Source organism: Triturus cristatus, chromosome 9, assembly GCF_964204655.1.
Source record: "Triturus cristatus chromosome 9, aTriCri1.1, whole genome shotgun sequence".
NCBI classification, from domain to species: Eukaryota; Metazoa; Chordata; class Amphibia; order Caudata; family Salamandridae; genus Triturus; species Triturus cristatus.
Genome location: NC_140592.1, coordinates 928,872,037 through 928,887,715, shown reverse-complemented (window position 1 = coordinate 928,887,715; position 15,679 = coordinate 928,872,037). Strand labels below are relative to the sequence as shown.

At 40.1% G+C, this 15,679-nt stretch overlaps 1 protein-coding gene across 1 annotated transcript in view; it reads left to right on the top strand.

Annotated features, from left to right (window-relative positions):
* Window positions 1-15,679, top strand: part of UNC79 (unc-79 subunit of NALCN channel complex) — a 628,882-nt gene that overhangs the window by 119,336 nt on the left and 493,867 nt on the right. The window contains exon 11 of the mRNA XM_085626482.1: window positions 6,720-6,748. Coding sequence (XP_085482608.1) covers window positions 6,720-6,748 — 29 coding nt within the window. The remainder of the gene's footprint in view (window positions 1-6,719; window positions 6,749-15,679) is intronic.

Genomic DNA, 15,679 nt, shown 5'->3' with positions numbered 1-15,679 from the left:
AAACAAAAAACATTCCCCTGTTGGATACCTATCTTCTACCTCATGCTGAGACGCGCTTTATTTAATGAAACTCGAGCATTCATTCTTCACAAAGAGAGCAAATGTCCTAACTTCTATTTCACGGAGAGGTGGCCTAAGTGTTTGGCTGAGCTGCCTGGCAGCACTGTGTGCGCTACACTTTTGAAGTTTCAGTTGGCAAAATCAAAACGTGATGATGAAGTGTGAATAGTGGCAATTATATCTGAGCCATAGGACGCTATGCCCAAGGAAAGGAATTAGGCCATTTGTTCACACTACCTAGGTTAAAACAGGCAGTTTGACAACTTTAAGAACACTTATGTCATCAGTGTCAATAACCAAAATCCAATGTTTCCTTTGATGTTTCCCTTTATTTTGTTATACTTATAAAACGTGATGCTTTTTAATTGCAAAAAGGTCATCATTTTCATTTTAAACACAGGCCTGAATCTGTGCAGTCGAATATAATGCGGAGTTATATTTTGTTATCCATGCAAGCAAAGGAGATTATCTCCTGCAGGCTTACATCTAAGATTTGACCTTTACAAAGCTTTCACCTTTTGTGCTCATAATAAAGTTGACTTCTGATTGTGTATATGCAAATGCAATCATCTAATCATTTTTCCTTTTTAGACAAGTGCACATGCAGATGCAGCTGCTCTTGGGTCCAACGATAAAATAAATCAGGGGAAAAGGGCAAGAATTATTTTCTACAGCTATCCTCTTAAACCTAAAGCTTCAGGTGCCAATTTACTTCCATTGAGTATTGGAGGTTTTTAAGGATGTATTAGCTCACTGACCTGCTGGGGTTCTTTCTAAAAGTGGGTGTTGTCTCTTATTGGGCTACTAGCATTATGAAAATACATCTTAACAGTGTGCAAGTCCTTTTTCATTATTTTTGTCATTCACTACTTGAATATGTTTGTGTACCAATTTAAGGTACAGTTTTGCTGACAACGAAAATTCTGTTCACCCTCTGAGATGAAGACATTTCCAAGCAAGTCTCATTTCACAGTGAAGAACAATGCTTGTGTGCATAAGAAATAAAAGTGTCTCGTTATTTAAACATAAAGCAGAATCAGACTCTCCAAGGCTAGTAGCCTGTTGCCCAGCATATGAGGAAATTAAGGGAGTGCGAATTTAATGTAATTTCCAATTGCGTAATTACGTGAAATGTCGGGATAATTAAGCAAAATGAAGTGAACCATCAATGTGGTAGTTTATGCTACATTAGTGTGAAATGCATCCTCGTGTCAATGTTGAATGTAAGGATGCACTTTGATCTTAAAAAAACATAAGGGGCACAAAAACCAGCATGTGCAGCGAACAAGAGCCACGCGGGTTCTGTATGTTTGCATTGTTGCGGTGCTCCCGTGATAGGATTTTTACCTCAATTACCCCCAATTACACCACATGGCATAATAACACAACTGTGGAATTTCACATGGAGAAAAATAATGCAAAATGCCAGAAATTGTGAAAATTACTCTGATCACCTGAAATTTCACCTGGGCTGAAATGTAAATAAAATTTGCAGCAGTGGAAAAATAAAAATCTGCTAAATACTTACGCCCACTTTCAAAGCTGTGCAACAGGAGTTTTCAGATGTACAAAATGTTAACGCTTATGAAAAACAAGACTGATTTATTGTATGCTTGCTGATTTACCTTTAATAATGATAAGGGTTTTCAAAGGCAAATACACTTCACACATTGTAAACTGTGAGGGCAATCTTTCCTAGCCACGAGCAGTGTTTACTTTATGTGGCTTCCCCTGGCATATAGCTGGTTTCCTGAAGGGTGTACAGTAGCTTACATCAAAAGGGTACTTCTTTTGTTAACAGTCGCCAAACTTTGTGGACACGAAGAATAAAATGCCAGATCATCCAGCGCACACCTCTGCTTGGCATCTTGGTGATCTGTGGGCATCAGATAACCCCTTATGCGTGGCCAAGAGGAAATACGTTCAGAAGCACTCTCTTTTTAGAACGCACTGGACAATAATTTTCAGGATAGTTACAATTTTGTGCCAATACATATATTACATTAAAATGATCAAATATGTTTCATAAATTTCTGCTTTAGGGAGAGGTGCATCTTAGACAATTGGAGTAGGACTCTCATCTCAATCTCTTACTTAGGGGTAGGTTGCCCGCAAAATCTGAAGTCTCCAAACTGGTGCTGGAGAATAATGTGAAAACATACAGAAACAATCCCTCCGTGCCATGATTCTCTCCTATTTTAGCAGAACGCGTCTTAAAGGGAAAAGACGTCCTCACTGTAGCACTCAAAGTGCGGCGATTCGCATGTGTAATAAAGTTCTGACTCGGGCCAGTCCCGAAATGCATCGGGGAGATCTATATGTCTTGAATAAAGCATGAACATCTTCTTGTGTGAACCACACTTATAGATTTACAAACTAAGTATGAGAAGCATCATACATACGTCAATTACTATGGATTAAACATGATATAATTGAACTACAGAGTCAGAACTTTATTACACATGCGAATCGCCGCACTTTGAGTGCTACAGTGAGGACGTCTTTTCCCTTTAAGACGCGTTCTGCTATTCTTGTCTCACACCTCAGTGATTAGGAGGAGATACTCACCAGCACCATTTAATATTTTACAAGGATTACCTCGTTATTCAATTCGGATTACCAAGGAGTGCAACCGTTTCTCCAAACTTCATTGTCTCTCCTATCTTACCCTGAAACCGGTCCCAGGATGCTTGTTTCCAGTTCAGGGAAGACCTGGCTTGGCAGTTTGGGCTGGACTCTTCCTATGAGGCACAGGGTCAAGACTGACTTGCATATTGCTGGGTCTGAACTGAGGTGGCAAAGTGAACTAAAGAATGATGATGGCTTAAACCTAGATTTTTGACAGGGGGTGAGTGTCTGAAAAGTTTTAGCGCTCCGTCCATCATCTCCTTGTGTTTGCTTTGCCTGCCCTAATTTGGCAGGCTATGCCCGGACGTGGGTCCCTTGCTCACTTTGCCACTGGTTTCAAGCTAGCCTAGCTGATGAGGGGTGCTACCCCAAAACAGGTCCCAGGATGCTTGATTCTGGTTCAGGAAAGACCTGTCTGGGCAGTTTGGGCTGGACTGTTCCCATAGGCACAGGGTCAGACTGATTTGCATATGGCCATGTCTGAACTGGGGTGGCGGAGTGAGCTAAAGAATGATGATGGATTCAACCCAGATCTGTGACTGGGGTGAGTTTCTGAAAAGTTTCAGCGCTCCATCCATCATCTCCTTGTGAATGGAAAAAAAGCCTCAATCCTGCCCCTACTGAAAAAGCCTTCCCTTGATCCTTCAATAAGAGTAATGCCCGACCTATATCTCGGCCACCTTTCCCTGCTAAGGTGGTCGAGAAAAACCTCAATAAAACACTGTCAGAATTCTTAGAGGAAAATAATATTTTTTTAAGAGTAACAAGTTGGATTCAGGTCTGGCCACAGTACTGAGACTGCCTTGGTTGCAATCTCAGAAGTAATCAAGTCCATCACACATAATGATGGGAAAGCTGCAGTGGTACTTCTGGATCTTTCCACATCCTTCAATACTGTGAGCCATTTGTTACTTATGGAGCAACTAACAGAAATTGGGATTACCGGATCTGCATTTGAACTTCTTCGTCATTCTTGGAAGATCATGAACAAAGGGTGGCCCTTGGTGAATTTATTTCAAAATCTTTTACTCTGCCTAGCAGAGTACCCCTAGGGGCATTCCTCAGCCCTAGGCTACCTAATATTTATGTGGCTCCTTTGGCCAAGAGTATCCATTCTTTTTGTTTTGCCACAAAAGCATATGCTGACGACACCCAGATTGTGTGTTGTCAATCTCAAGCAATGCTGAAGAAGTTGCAGATCAGTTACTCAACTGTATGCAGGCCATTGTACCATGGATGAGAGGCAACTGCCTAAAGTTAAATTCCCAAAAAACAGAAGTTATTCTTAAGGACATGACCTTTTGGAATCAATCCTTATAGCCTCAGACCCTCGGACACCCCCTTGTGCCAGTTTCAAAAGTAAAGACTTTAGGGGTCATATTTGACGCCAAATTGTCATTTGTGGAACAAGCTAACAAATTGGCATCTTTGTGTTTTTTCATTATGAGAATGTTAAGGAAGGTATTAGCCTTTATTCCGCCTGACCTGCAAAAATCTGTGGTCATCTCCCTAGTCTTATCTAGGTTAGACTATTGTAATGCCCTATATTTGGGTATTAAACAGAGACCACTAAGCAAGCTTCAGATGCTTCAGAACACAGCCTGTCACCTGCTCAAGAAATTCTGAAATATCAGTCTGTAGATGGTGCTTTGGTGGAGCTCTTTGGCTCAAGGTCAAGAAAAGAATTGCCTTCAAAGCATTATGCCTTTCATACAAAGCTCTACATGGAACCGGACCAGGGTATTTCAAAAGTAAATTCAGATTGAACTTGCATAAAAACTGCTAGGATCTCCCTCATCAAGTACAGTAATCATTCCCAGAATTAAGAAAGCTACTTGGGGCGGCCAAAGTTTTGTTCATACCACCTTCAATCTCCGGAACAAACTTCCCTTGGGGCTTAAAAGTCAAGCCAATATTTCACCTTCCGAAAGCAGCTAAAAACCATTCATGCGCTTTAGAAAAATTAAAATCAAATCAAAATGCCCATGCCCAAATTGGTAAATAATTGTCAAATGGAATTTCCCATTGTCCATTGGAGGATGTACTTAGAGGGGATGGAACCAAGTCCATGCCATTCTGCCCAAATGTGGAAGGGAGATAATAATCACAGACTGGTGTCCATTTGGACTTCAAAGTAAGTGCAATAGGACCAAATTACATGTTTTGCATTGATTTTGCATCATTACAAATAAACAAAATACATCAATATTGCACTATTTTGTTCCTTTTGCAATGGAAACTAGATTAACACATATGATTCCAGTATTTACGTATTTCTGATTTATGATGGACTTACATTTGTAAATGAAAGTAACTGACACCAAGTTAAAAAAAACTGGTGTAAATCAGTGAAAATAAGGATGCATAAGTTAACTTACATGTGTGCAACTTAGGGCTTGATTTAGGGTTTCGGTGATGGTTACACCGTCAGAAATGTGACGGATATTCTTTCCACCCTATTACAAGTGCCATAGAATATAATACTCTTGTAATAAGGCAGTCAGGTTATCCATCATGTTTATGATGGAGTAACCTGTCCGCCAAACTCTAAATCAAGCAATTAGGCACTCTTCAATTTTTTTTTATTAGTGACTTATATGGATCTCCACAGCTGTTGTCAGAGACATCTCTTAAACTGTGGTAATCGCTCACTGAGCAGTAACACGTTTAGATTTATTTTCCAACATTTGCAACTGCATTTCTCACACCTATCTGCACACTTTAGTTACAATTTGGAGACCCAAAAATCACTGCTGTGGAAAGTGAAGGAAGGAGCACTAGCACCCTCAGTTTTTAAAAGGGGTGGGGTAGATGAAGAAAAGACATATTAGGAAAAATATTTTAACTGAGAGAAGAAACAATTTCTAATGTTAATATTAAAATGTGTCAAAATAAATAACCCTGAATAGGTGAAATTTATGAACATAAGGCCAGGAAAACTGTTTCAATTACATTGTTAGTCAGTCCATTATAATTACGGCTGGTCCTTAAGCCAGACCTATCTTATACCAGTAGGGGGAAGAGAAGGATAATAAATAGCCACAACCAAAGTGAAATAAGAACAGATGCAAACACAATTAATAGGAATTGTACGTTATGCCTATTTTAGTTAATCAGGACCTTGGTTTTATTGCACTCAATTTGGATGATTAGAAGTAGCTAAATTTGAGCTAAATTTCCATTCCCTGGTGAAATTAGCTGATCTCAATACACCACTATTTCCCTAGAATCTTGTCTATATTTTGGAATTTAGAAAACACAGAAAAGGTATTTTCCTTTATATGTTAAAGATACATCTTGAAGTTTAGGCCCATAATTTTGGACATAGGGCCAAATCTTTTGTTAGTGCAAATATCTAATTTTAGGGCCCGATTCACAAAGGTAAACTGAGGCGAAAGTCTAAATTTATGACTTTTTGTATTCACAAAGGGCATTTACTAGTTGTAAAGATAAATGCTCTTTGTGAATACCAAAAGTTGAATGTTACAACTTTCGGTATTCACAAAGGGCATTTACGAGTAGTAAATGCCCTTTGTTAATACCGAAAGTTAGACTTTCGTCCCATTTTACCGTTGTGAATCGGGCCTTCTTGTGAATCGGGCCTTCAATCTTTAATTGTAGCCACAGTTGCAAGTTTTATGTAAATAATATTTTTATTCTTCAAAATGTAGCCCACAGGGGTGTACCCATCACCCTTTTATGCCTCAAAGTAAAACAGTAAGATTACCTGACTGAGGTGGAAATATGTTACATTATGCTGATATGAATGATAGCTAATTACTACAGTATTTTATTGCAAAACAGAAATGACCACAAAATTCTGAATTCATGCAGAAATTATATTTTTAGATAAGATTAAAGAGCTAGTCAGAATTGAAATGAGCAGTTTTACAGAGGGGGGAAGTGTGGCCACCTAGCTAATTATAGATAATATTGCACCTAGAGAATTCCATACGTTCAGTAGCTGTCCTTGCCTGGAGAGGTGGGTAGTAGTGGTATGTTTGATGTTTTTATGTGCCTTCCCCTTACAGCTGAAATTTCTGCTATCTGTCAGAAAAAGGTAAGGGCAAGTCAATCCATGTGCTTGTGGTGGGACCATGCCTGTGGACATGACTTGGTGTGCAGTCCTGTATTTGTGTACATCTTCCACCCATCTCTCAGAAGCTCATTGTTGGTTGTTGGTGGCTTTCTAGTACTCATCGCTGCAAAGGAGGAATATGTGATTATAGCTTGCAAGATTTACCATTGATAAGCATGTTAGTCCATATACTCATACAGATGTCTTCAACACTACCTTCCGCAGTCTACTGTCACGTAACAGACTGTCACTTGTTGAATCACATACATCATCTACCATGGATGGCAGTGAGTGATGTGAAACCTCCTTTGAAATATACAGGGGTCGCCTGCTCAGATGACAGTACATTTATTAACTTTAAACGTGCAAATCATACATTTATGGAGTTTGACACCTTTTATTGGGCTTACAAGAAAAAAAAATAATTAAAGAGCATTTAAATGTAATCTTGGTGTTCTTGGTCCAATAGAAGATATCACAACTTGGAACAAATAGAATTGATTTTTGGACCCACATGGATGCAAACAACCACACGCATTGTTTCTAATGTCAATAACAAAATTGAAGATGCTTCTTTTTCAACTGTGTGGAAGGGCAGTGTTAAGACCACTGTATGAAAGGTAATCATATCACCATAAAATCATTTTCCATATATGTACATGTTTGTGGCCTCAATTTTGGTGAAAGATAACATTTAAGTTCTATGATGGTTTAAGATTCAACACAGTTATTTGTGGGCTCTCTGATTACAAATGTACATGATTAAACAACAGGCGATTATATTTTTGCTTTTACAAAACAGGGGTATTTCAGATGTTGTCTAACTACACATTTCTAAAAATGTTCTATTACTCATATTTTGTTAGCCGGACAAAGCTAACAAAGCTCATAAGTCTTACATATCTCTTCATTTCTCTGAGATTCACGTACCATAGAGATTGGGGAACTCAATATGGATTTTTTCTTCTTCATTTTCCTTCCTGTTAAGAAAAATATGGTCTGAAAGGTAGTGGCAGAAGGGATTTGATTAAAAGATCTAAACTCTTGCTACAAGTGGAATACGTTTCTCCCGGGTGGTACCAGTGGACTCCCCAAGGGGCAGATCAGCTGACACCTACAGTACTTGCAGAGATGATCTACTCTCATGCCACTATTCACCCAGGCTAGAGTTTCTCCCAACTTCCCCACTCAGAACAACCGCCCTGTTATACAAAGGGCAATAGTGCCCCTCACACTAGAGCCCTAGGCACCAGAGCCCTTACACTAGAGCCCAGCCTGCCTTTTGACCCTACACCCTGTCCCTTTAGCATGTTTTCATCCTGACCCAATGCCAAACAGGCAAATATTAGTACTGATCAGGTGCAGAAATCCAGATGAAACCACCCTGGCCAAATGTCAGGCCACTCCTCACAATTATCAATTTTAACTCTACAATGTCTGTGTTGTGCAGAAGTTGAAAGATCCTGGATCTGCTATCAGTGAACTCCAATGAACCAGTCAGCACAAACACTTTTCCGGGCCACAAATCCCGTCTTGTTACGATGAGCTCTTATTGTACAAGTCAGGCCTGACTAGTCATCTCCTGAGAACAGGTCCCGGAGGACAATCATGTATCCTTTAACTCCTATATCCAAAACCATCTGGGAAATGCTACAATCTGACACCTAAAAGGAACTCAAAATGTTCCCAATGACCCTCATCACAGTCCTTTACACAGTTTTGAAGACAGAAATCACAACTGATTTCATTTACTTTTAGAAGTGCGGTGGGAACATTGCAAAAATTCTTATCACCCTCAGAGCTTGGAAATCTGAGCTGGTCACAGCATTGTTAAGGCACTCATAAAAATTGCAATTTAAAATGTAATTCAATGGACCAGTCATGGAGGAACCTTCCACAAAGTCAAACCAAGCAATGCTGAATCTTTGAAACGTTTGTTTTAATTCTTGCACATAATTACATATTGGGACCCCTAAATTACAGCAGTCTTGGAAATGTATGTATGTTATTATATTTTATAAATCATATATTTTGCTAGTAAAACTCAATTACCATGTCGCAAAATGATGCACGTCTAAAAAGTGTCACCAACATGTAAAGTTTGGAAAAGCACTGAGCTACACACTAGCGTGCTCTGAAGCGACAAAAAGGAGATGCAAAGAACTATTACATTGATTAATCAATACATTACGCAGCAACAGTTAAACTCAACAATTTCTGAAAAGGAAACAGGCAATTCAAAATGATTTCCAAAGGACAGCAAGAACACAATAAGAACGGAGGGAGGGAAAATGAATGTAGGAGGAAAAAAGCACTGGAAAGAGGGATTGGAGCCGTGAAATAACCTCCTGAGTGACATTTTGAAAAGCAAGTGAAACGCATCATGCAGTGAAAGGACATGGGAATGGAAGGGTAGAGACGGCAAAATCAATGTAAGCAACCGTTGTACAGAAACCAGTGGAAATGGGCCTTTTTCAATATAAATGACATATCTTACAAATAGTCTAAAAGCAATTGTATGAATTGATTTCTACCAAATGGTAAATGCCCTTCACTTGAACATTTTGATTAGACTGTTTAGGTGAAATCGTTTCCCAGAACTAGTATTCAACCCATTTGTTTTTCTACGAAAATGACAAACAACAAGTATTTTGCTGTATGGTAAAAGGTCGAAGAAAATCTCAGCTGGTGGAGTTTCCCATTTGAAACACTGCTAAACTGAAAAAATGTTTGGCTTAATGAACCCACTGTCATTAGCCAGGGCTATGTTCTTGAAAACTCTTCTGTTTATAGCGGCTGAAACACTGCATGTTTATTGCTAGCGTGTTGACTCCAGAATAGATAAGTAAATTGCTCAATCTTAGGACACTTTTCATGGGGCAGGATTAGCTTCATTTGCATTATCCAATCAAAAGATCAAGCAAACCATTGGCAATCTACCATAGACGATGCATTTAGAGGAATCCCTTTGTCAAGGAAGGAGCAGTAAAGAGGCACACAGGGGCGTAGCTTCGGCAGGGTGGGGGGTGCTTTTTGGTTGGTAAATTTGTGATTCATACCCCCCGAACCTTACGGACTAAGCTACGCCCTTGGAGGCACAATACCTTTCCATCTGATGTCATCTTAGCAGGCACCATGGTTTCAGCTCCTAGTTCAATGATCTCCTACTTGGCTTTTTGCATCCCACAAAGAAATGTCTGTGCCACATAGATATCATCTGGAGATTTGTGCTGTTCTACTGCCTCCTCCCTTCTCTCAATTGTTTCAATAGTATGCTGATGACGGGTTGCTCTCAAGGTTACAGGATCTTGAGGAAGGATATGTAAATAATGCTGTGCCGTGCAATGGGTAATATCAGAATGATACCTGTATAAGTCCTCTTCTCATATTACCGTAAATTACAGTTTAGTGCCTCTGTCAAGTAACGTTTAGGTTCTGTGGGAGCAAAAGGCACTAATATCACCCATAACTATAACTTTTGACATATATTCAGTTACAAGAAAAATTGAACTTACCATAGGTTTTGGTGTATAACACAATCTATTTAATAACTGATTTTTCAAAATAACAGAACGTATGTATATTTAACTATTGTGTACATTCTAGTGACTTCCGTAATCTGAGTCAAATGTGCCTTTGTCAAAACACAGACTCATTGACCCAATTTTTATTGATCAAACTTGTGCTCTCAAAATATGCTAACATCTCTGAAATCACTGAGAGAAGTAATTTACAATTCAGCTCTGAGGAAATAACATGTGACGTGAATTAAACAATCCACTTTTGCAGGGTTTACTGAAATAGAAATTCACTTCACCTCCTCAGACCAGTGTTACATTTTAGCCACACCCTCTGGTGGTCCTGGGGCTACTGTGCCAGATACACTTGCTGTCACATATTGAGATAACTAGATCCTTTGGCTATGTTCACAAAGGTGCTAAAGTGTGTGCATCCCAACAGACACGCACTTACAAAAACGTTCGCGCTTAGTGGCAAAGTCTCAGCAACAATAGGGAGAGAATCAGACTCCCTGAAATGAGTATTCGAGTTGGGCCGCAATGTCTAGTGTTACTTCAACACAGTGGGTCTTGGAGTAAGACTTGAAATCCCAGCTTGGATCTCCCTCATCTCTAAACAGGATTCATTTGGACATTTCATTGGAGGTTGTGGGCCCTTTCCACAAGCTCTTTCTTGGAATAGATGTGTTTGACTCCTGTTTTCAGAATTGATTTATACTTTAGTATCCGTTTTTTATCTTTAAAACGTTTTCAGTGAGTGGCCGTGTCTTACTCCAGGCTTAGGTGTGACTTTTACTTCGATTTCCAGAAGTAAAAATGCTTATGGAAAAATATTAGTTTTTTGTTTTTGAGCCATTCTGTCTTGCCCTGTCCTCACACTGAGACTTTTTGCAAAGTTAGGCAGCAACCTGGCGTCTCGAGTCATCCAACTTTTGTGTCTATCTTTAAGACATTTAATTTTTCTCTCTCTTTTCCATCTATTTTTCTGCAGTCTCCTAATTTCCACATTTTAAAGCAGATCTGTTTTGAAATGGTTATTAAAATCCAAGGGGGAAACTGTTTAATAAAATTGGAGGCCTCAAATTAAAGACAAGTCTCGGGGCACTGATCCCTTTAATTAAAGACAGATAGAAGAAATATAGTCAGTCTTCCCACTCATGACCTGAGAAGTTGTCTCATGGACATCCTTCCCTTCATGTGCATTCAAAGGCGTTTGTCCTCAAAAGGGCCACCACACTGGACGGGGCACAGTCAGTACCTCCATCTGCTCCAAGCATCCAGGGCTACTGGTGCAAGTGCAATTGTGTAGAAAGAGGCCTGGGTGAGGCCTTCCATGTTCGGGGACACCATCTTGAGAGTTATTCTTCCAGAGCATTCTTAAGCTAGAATGTTGATTCTCAGAGGTTTACTGCATGGAGAATTGTGTTTTTTATAAAAGACAAGGAGGCAAGTATTATGCATAAAACCTTTATTTGCCACTTCCAAGCAGCATCTTTAAATAATCTCAAATAGAACACTAACAACCAAATAATAGCATAGAACTCTACAGTCCAGTAAAAGCCTCCTGTCAGCCATCTTCTTCCTCTTTTGTTCTGATGCTTTCCATCAGGTCTTCTTTACCCTTTATTCCGAACTTGAACTCAAATTCTCTGTAAGAAAAATGTAACAAAAACATCACTGATACATCCTCATTTTTAGAAGCATATATCCTTAAAACCAGTACCAAATGCTACCTAATGACAACACATTCTTAAACAGCTTAGAATTATTATAACATATCAATATCCCTCCACACCTTATAATACTAGCTTTCATGTCTTTAATAAAATCACGATTCTGTATGCAGTAAAACTCTGAGAATCGACATTTTATGGCAAGCCAGGAGGCTAGCATTATGCATGTTCATAGGTTTGTGACACTTTGTTTGAAACATGTTTTATTGGTCTGAAATAAAACTTTCCTGAACACCTCAGCATTACTGCAATCAGCCACCTTCAAAATTTCTTCCAATCTACCTCCAACCAATCAATCAAAGCGCACTGCTACCTCCAACGGAGGTGTCACGTCGCTGAAGCGGGTCCTGCAGACTGTGAGGGAAGAGATAGGAGGACTACGAGCAGGTGAACAGCCAGGTCTTCAGTGCTTTCTGAAATAATTGTTCAGTCTCTGCCTTTCGAAGGTGGTCAGGCATGGAGTTCCACAACTACGCAGTTCTCACTGAGAAAGCTCTTCCACCAATCCTGGCTTTAGAAAAACGGGGGATCCTGAGAAGTTGCTGATGATTGGATCTCAAGGACCTAGTCTGGTGGTATTTTTGGAGTCTACGTTTCAGGTACGCAGGGCCCCTGTCCTTGGACGCTCTATAGGCAATGGTGAGCGCCTCAAACTCTATCCTCCTTTGGACAAGCATCCAGTGAAGGCTCCGCAGGTGGGGAGAGATGTGATGATGAAACGGCAAATTTCCAATGAGTCTAGCCGCAGCATTCTTTATAACTTGAAGTCTCTACGTCAGATAGGCAGGAAGACCCAAGTATAGGCTATTGGCATAGTCCAACTTTGATTTGACTAAAGCGTGGACTACAGTCTTCCTACAGTCCATAGGTAAGAGATGCAAGAATCTTTACAAAGCTTTTAATTTCCAAAAACAAGCCGAAGAGACTTGGCATATCTGGGCTTTACAAGAGATGTGTGTGTCAAATTTGAAGCCGAGATTCCTTGCCGAGTCAACTGGAATTGGTGGTGGGTCAAGCTCCGACGGCCACCAGAGATCAGCGATCGGGGGAGAGGGTTGGTTAAAAAACAATATGTCCGTTTTGTGGTGTTTAATTTCAAGCAGCAATCTGTCATTCGGAACGAAATGTTGACCAGACAGTTCTTAAAGTTGTCGAAAGCTGCCTCCAAGGGCTCTTTGAAGAAGAACACCAGCCACACCTATATGCCTTGCTAACCATTGCACCTTTAACAGAATGAGGTTCACACCAGCCTCTTTCATGACTGACTTCACCTATATCGCAATCGTAGCAGCCTTGACACCATGATATGGTTTCACATAAGAAATCAATAACTGATCCACCCCATGACTTTTATTTTCACTCACTCTAGACTCTTATTCAAGTTCCACAATTTTTTTACACCCAGACAATCTCCAACCTGGTGGAGGATTGATTCACTTGGAGATCCGAATGCTAAAGTGAAGAGATCCGATTACACTATCACCTACATCACCCCAACGGAGATAACATACACTGTTGGAGGTGACAATGCAGTTGAGGGTATCCAAGACAATTTCTTTGAGACTCTGGTCTGTAGACTGGTAAGGTTCACTCCCTCCTTGATTGACATTAGATTATATTTTGAAGGTGAGAGGACCCTAGCCTGCTTTTCTCCCCCCTCTTGAATAAAAGTACCAATACCAACTGACATCTCTGCTTCCTCCCTTGAACCAACACTCTCTGTATCATTGCAAAAGGAAGGAATGCATAACCCCTCTCTAATGACTAATTCTGGGTAAACGCATCTACTGCCAGAGCTCCCGGATCCAGCCCCCAAATTAAATAATTCTCCAACTGAGGTGTCAAATGGAGGCAAACAGATCTACCTTCAACGGTCCCGAGCACTCCTGCAGCCTCATGAAATAACCTATTTCCAATTGCTGAAATCTGTTAGATTTCTGGAGTTCAAATCTGCTATCCAGTTCTCTTTCTCAGGTAAATACTGGGCCTTCACCCAATCTTATGCTCCAGGCAGAACTCCCACATCTCCTTTGCCAAATCTGCCAACCTCTTTGACCTTCTTCCCCCTAGTCTGTTAATATAAGTAATTGCTGTAATATTGTCAATCTTTAACAATACTGATGCTCCCTGGAACTGAGATCTGAAACTTTGCAACACAAACATTTCTGCCTTTTCCAAACAATTTATAGGATTTTTCTGTTCTTCCAAACACCACCAGTCTCCTGGGCCGAACACATGGCTCCCCATCCAAATTAGCTTGCATTTGTCTCTAATACGAGCCCTGGTTGCATTCCAAAAATATCTTGTCTGTTCCAAGCAACTAAATTCACTAGGTACCTTCCTAGCCTCCTTTGATATCTTCACCATGTCCCCATACCATAGAGATTTGGATACTACCAAAGTTTTCAGACGTTGCAAGGCCCTGTGATGTAGTGGACCTGGGAACACTGCTTGAATTGAAGATTATAAAAGACATATCCTGGCTGTATCTCTCAATTTGACCAAATATCTCCTCAGAACCATCCTCACCTCCTTTCTTATCTTCACAATTTTCTCTTCTGGCAACAAAAGCTGCCCATTGACAGTATCTACAACAAAACCCAGAAACTCTAGACTCTGAGCGGGTTCCAAAATCGACTTTTCCAGATTAACTACAAACCCCAGGGACTCTAAAAGCTCCTTTAGCGAGCCCATCTGAGTCATCAAAACAGACAAAGGCTGATTTATTAACAAAATGTCATCTAGATAAATTATCTGACAAACTCTTCTCTCTCTCAAAACAACCTACAACAGCCCTCATAACCTTTGTAAAGCACCAAGGAGCTGAGGACAAACCAAGCGGAAGGCACAGAAATTGAAATAACTGTCCATCCTTCTGAACTGTAAACACTGCTGACTTTGCTTGGCATTGGAATGGTAAAATAGGCATCCTTTAGATCCATCCTAATTAACCAATCTTTTTCTACAACAAATCTCTGAAAAGAAGAATCCCCTTCATTTTGAAGTGTCTGTAAGTCACAAAAATGTAAATTTTCTTACATTTATTACTGGACGCCATCCTTCGCCCTTTTCCTCTACAACAAATAGTGTGCTTACAAATCCTACCTTCTCATTGTTCACTCTCTTTATTACACGTTTTTTCCAAAATAGAATTTATTTTGCATCCCTCTACATCCTGTAACGGTTTGCTGAAGCAAAGATTTTTTAGTTCTTGAGCTTGCAGTGGGCTTGAACTGAACTCTAAGAGATATCCTGTAACTGTGGCTAAAACCCACACATCGCGTGCGATCTGTTCCCACCTCTCCACATGGAATCTCAACCTCCCCACCACCTTTATGTGGATAAATGCATAAATACTGTTCATACTCACCTGTTCCCGAGGTGGAAGACTACCCTCTGCTCCTTGTTGTTCTAGCTCAGGACGCTCTTCCTCGTTGAGGGTAAAACCCCCCAGTGTATGATCCTTGGATTCTCTATACGCCTCTCTCCCTGCATATTGGGACTTATACAAACTTTGGCGGAGAGGATGCCCTCTCCTCCAAGCCCTGCCATATAAATTACTCGTTCCTGAAAAAAATGTACACATTGAATAATGCAACTTATCTAGAGCCGTGAAGGTCTGAACATACTTTACCAGTTCCTTGACCATTCCTTCTACAAAG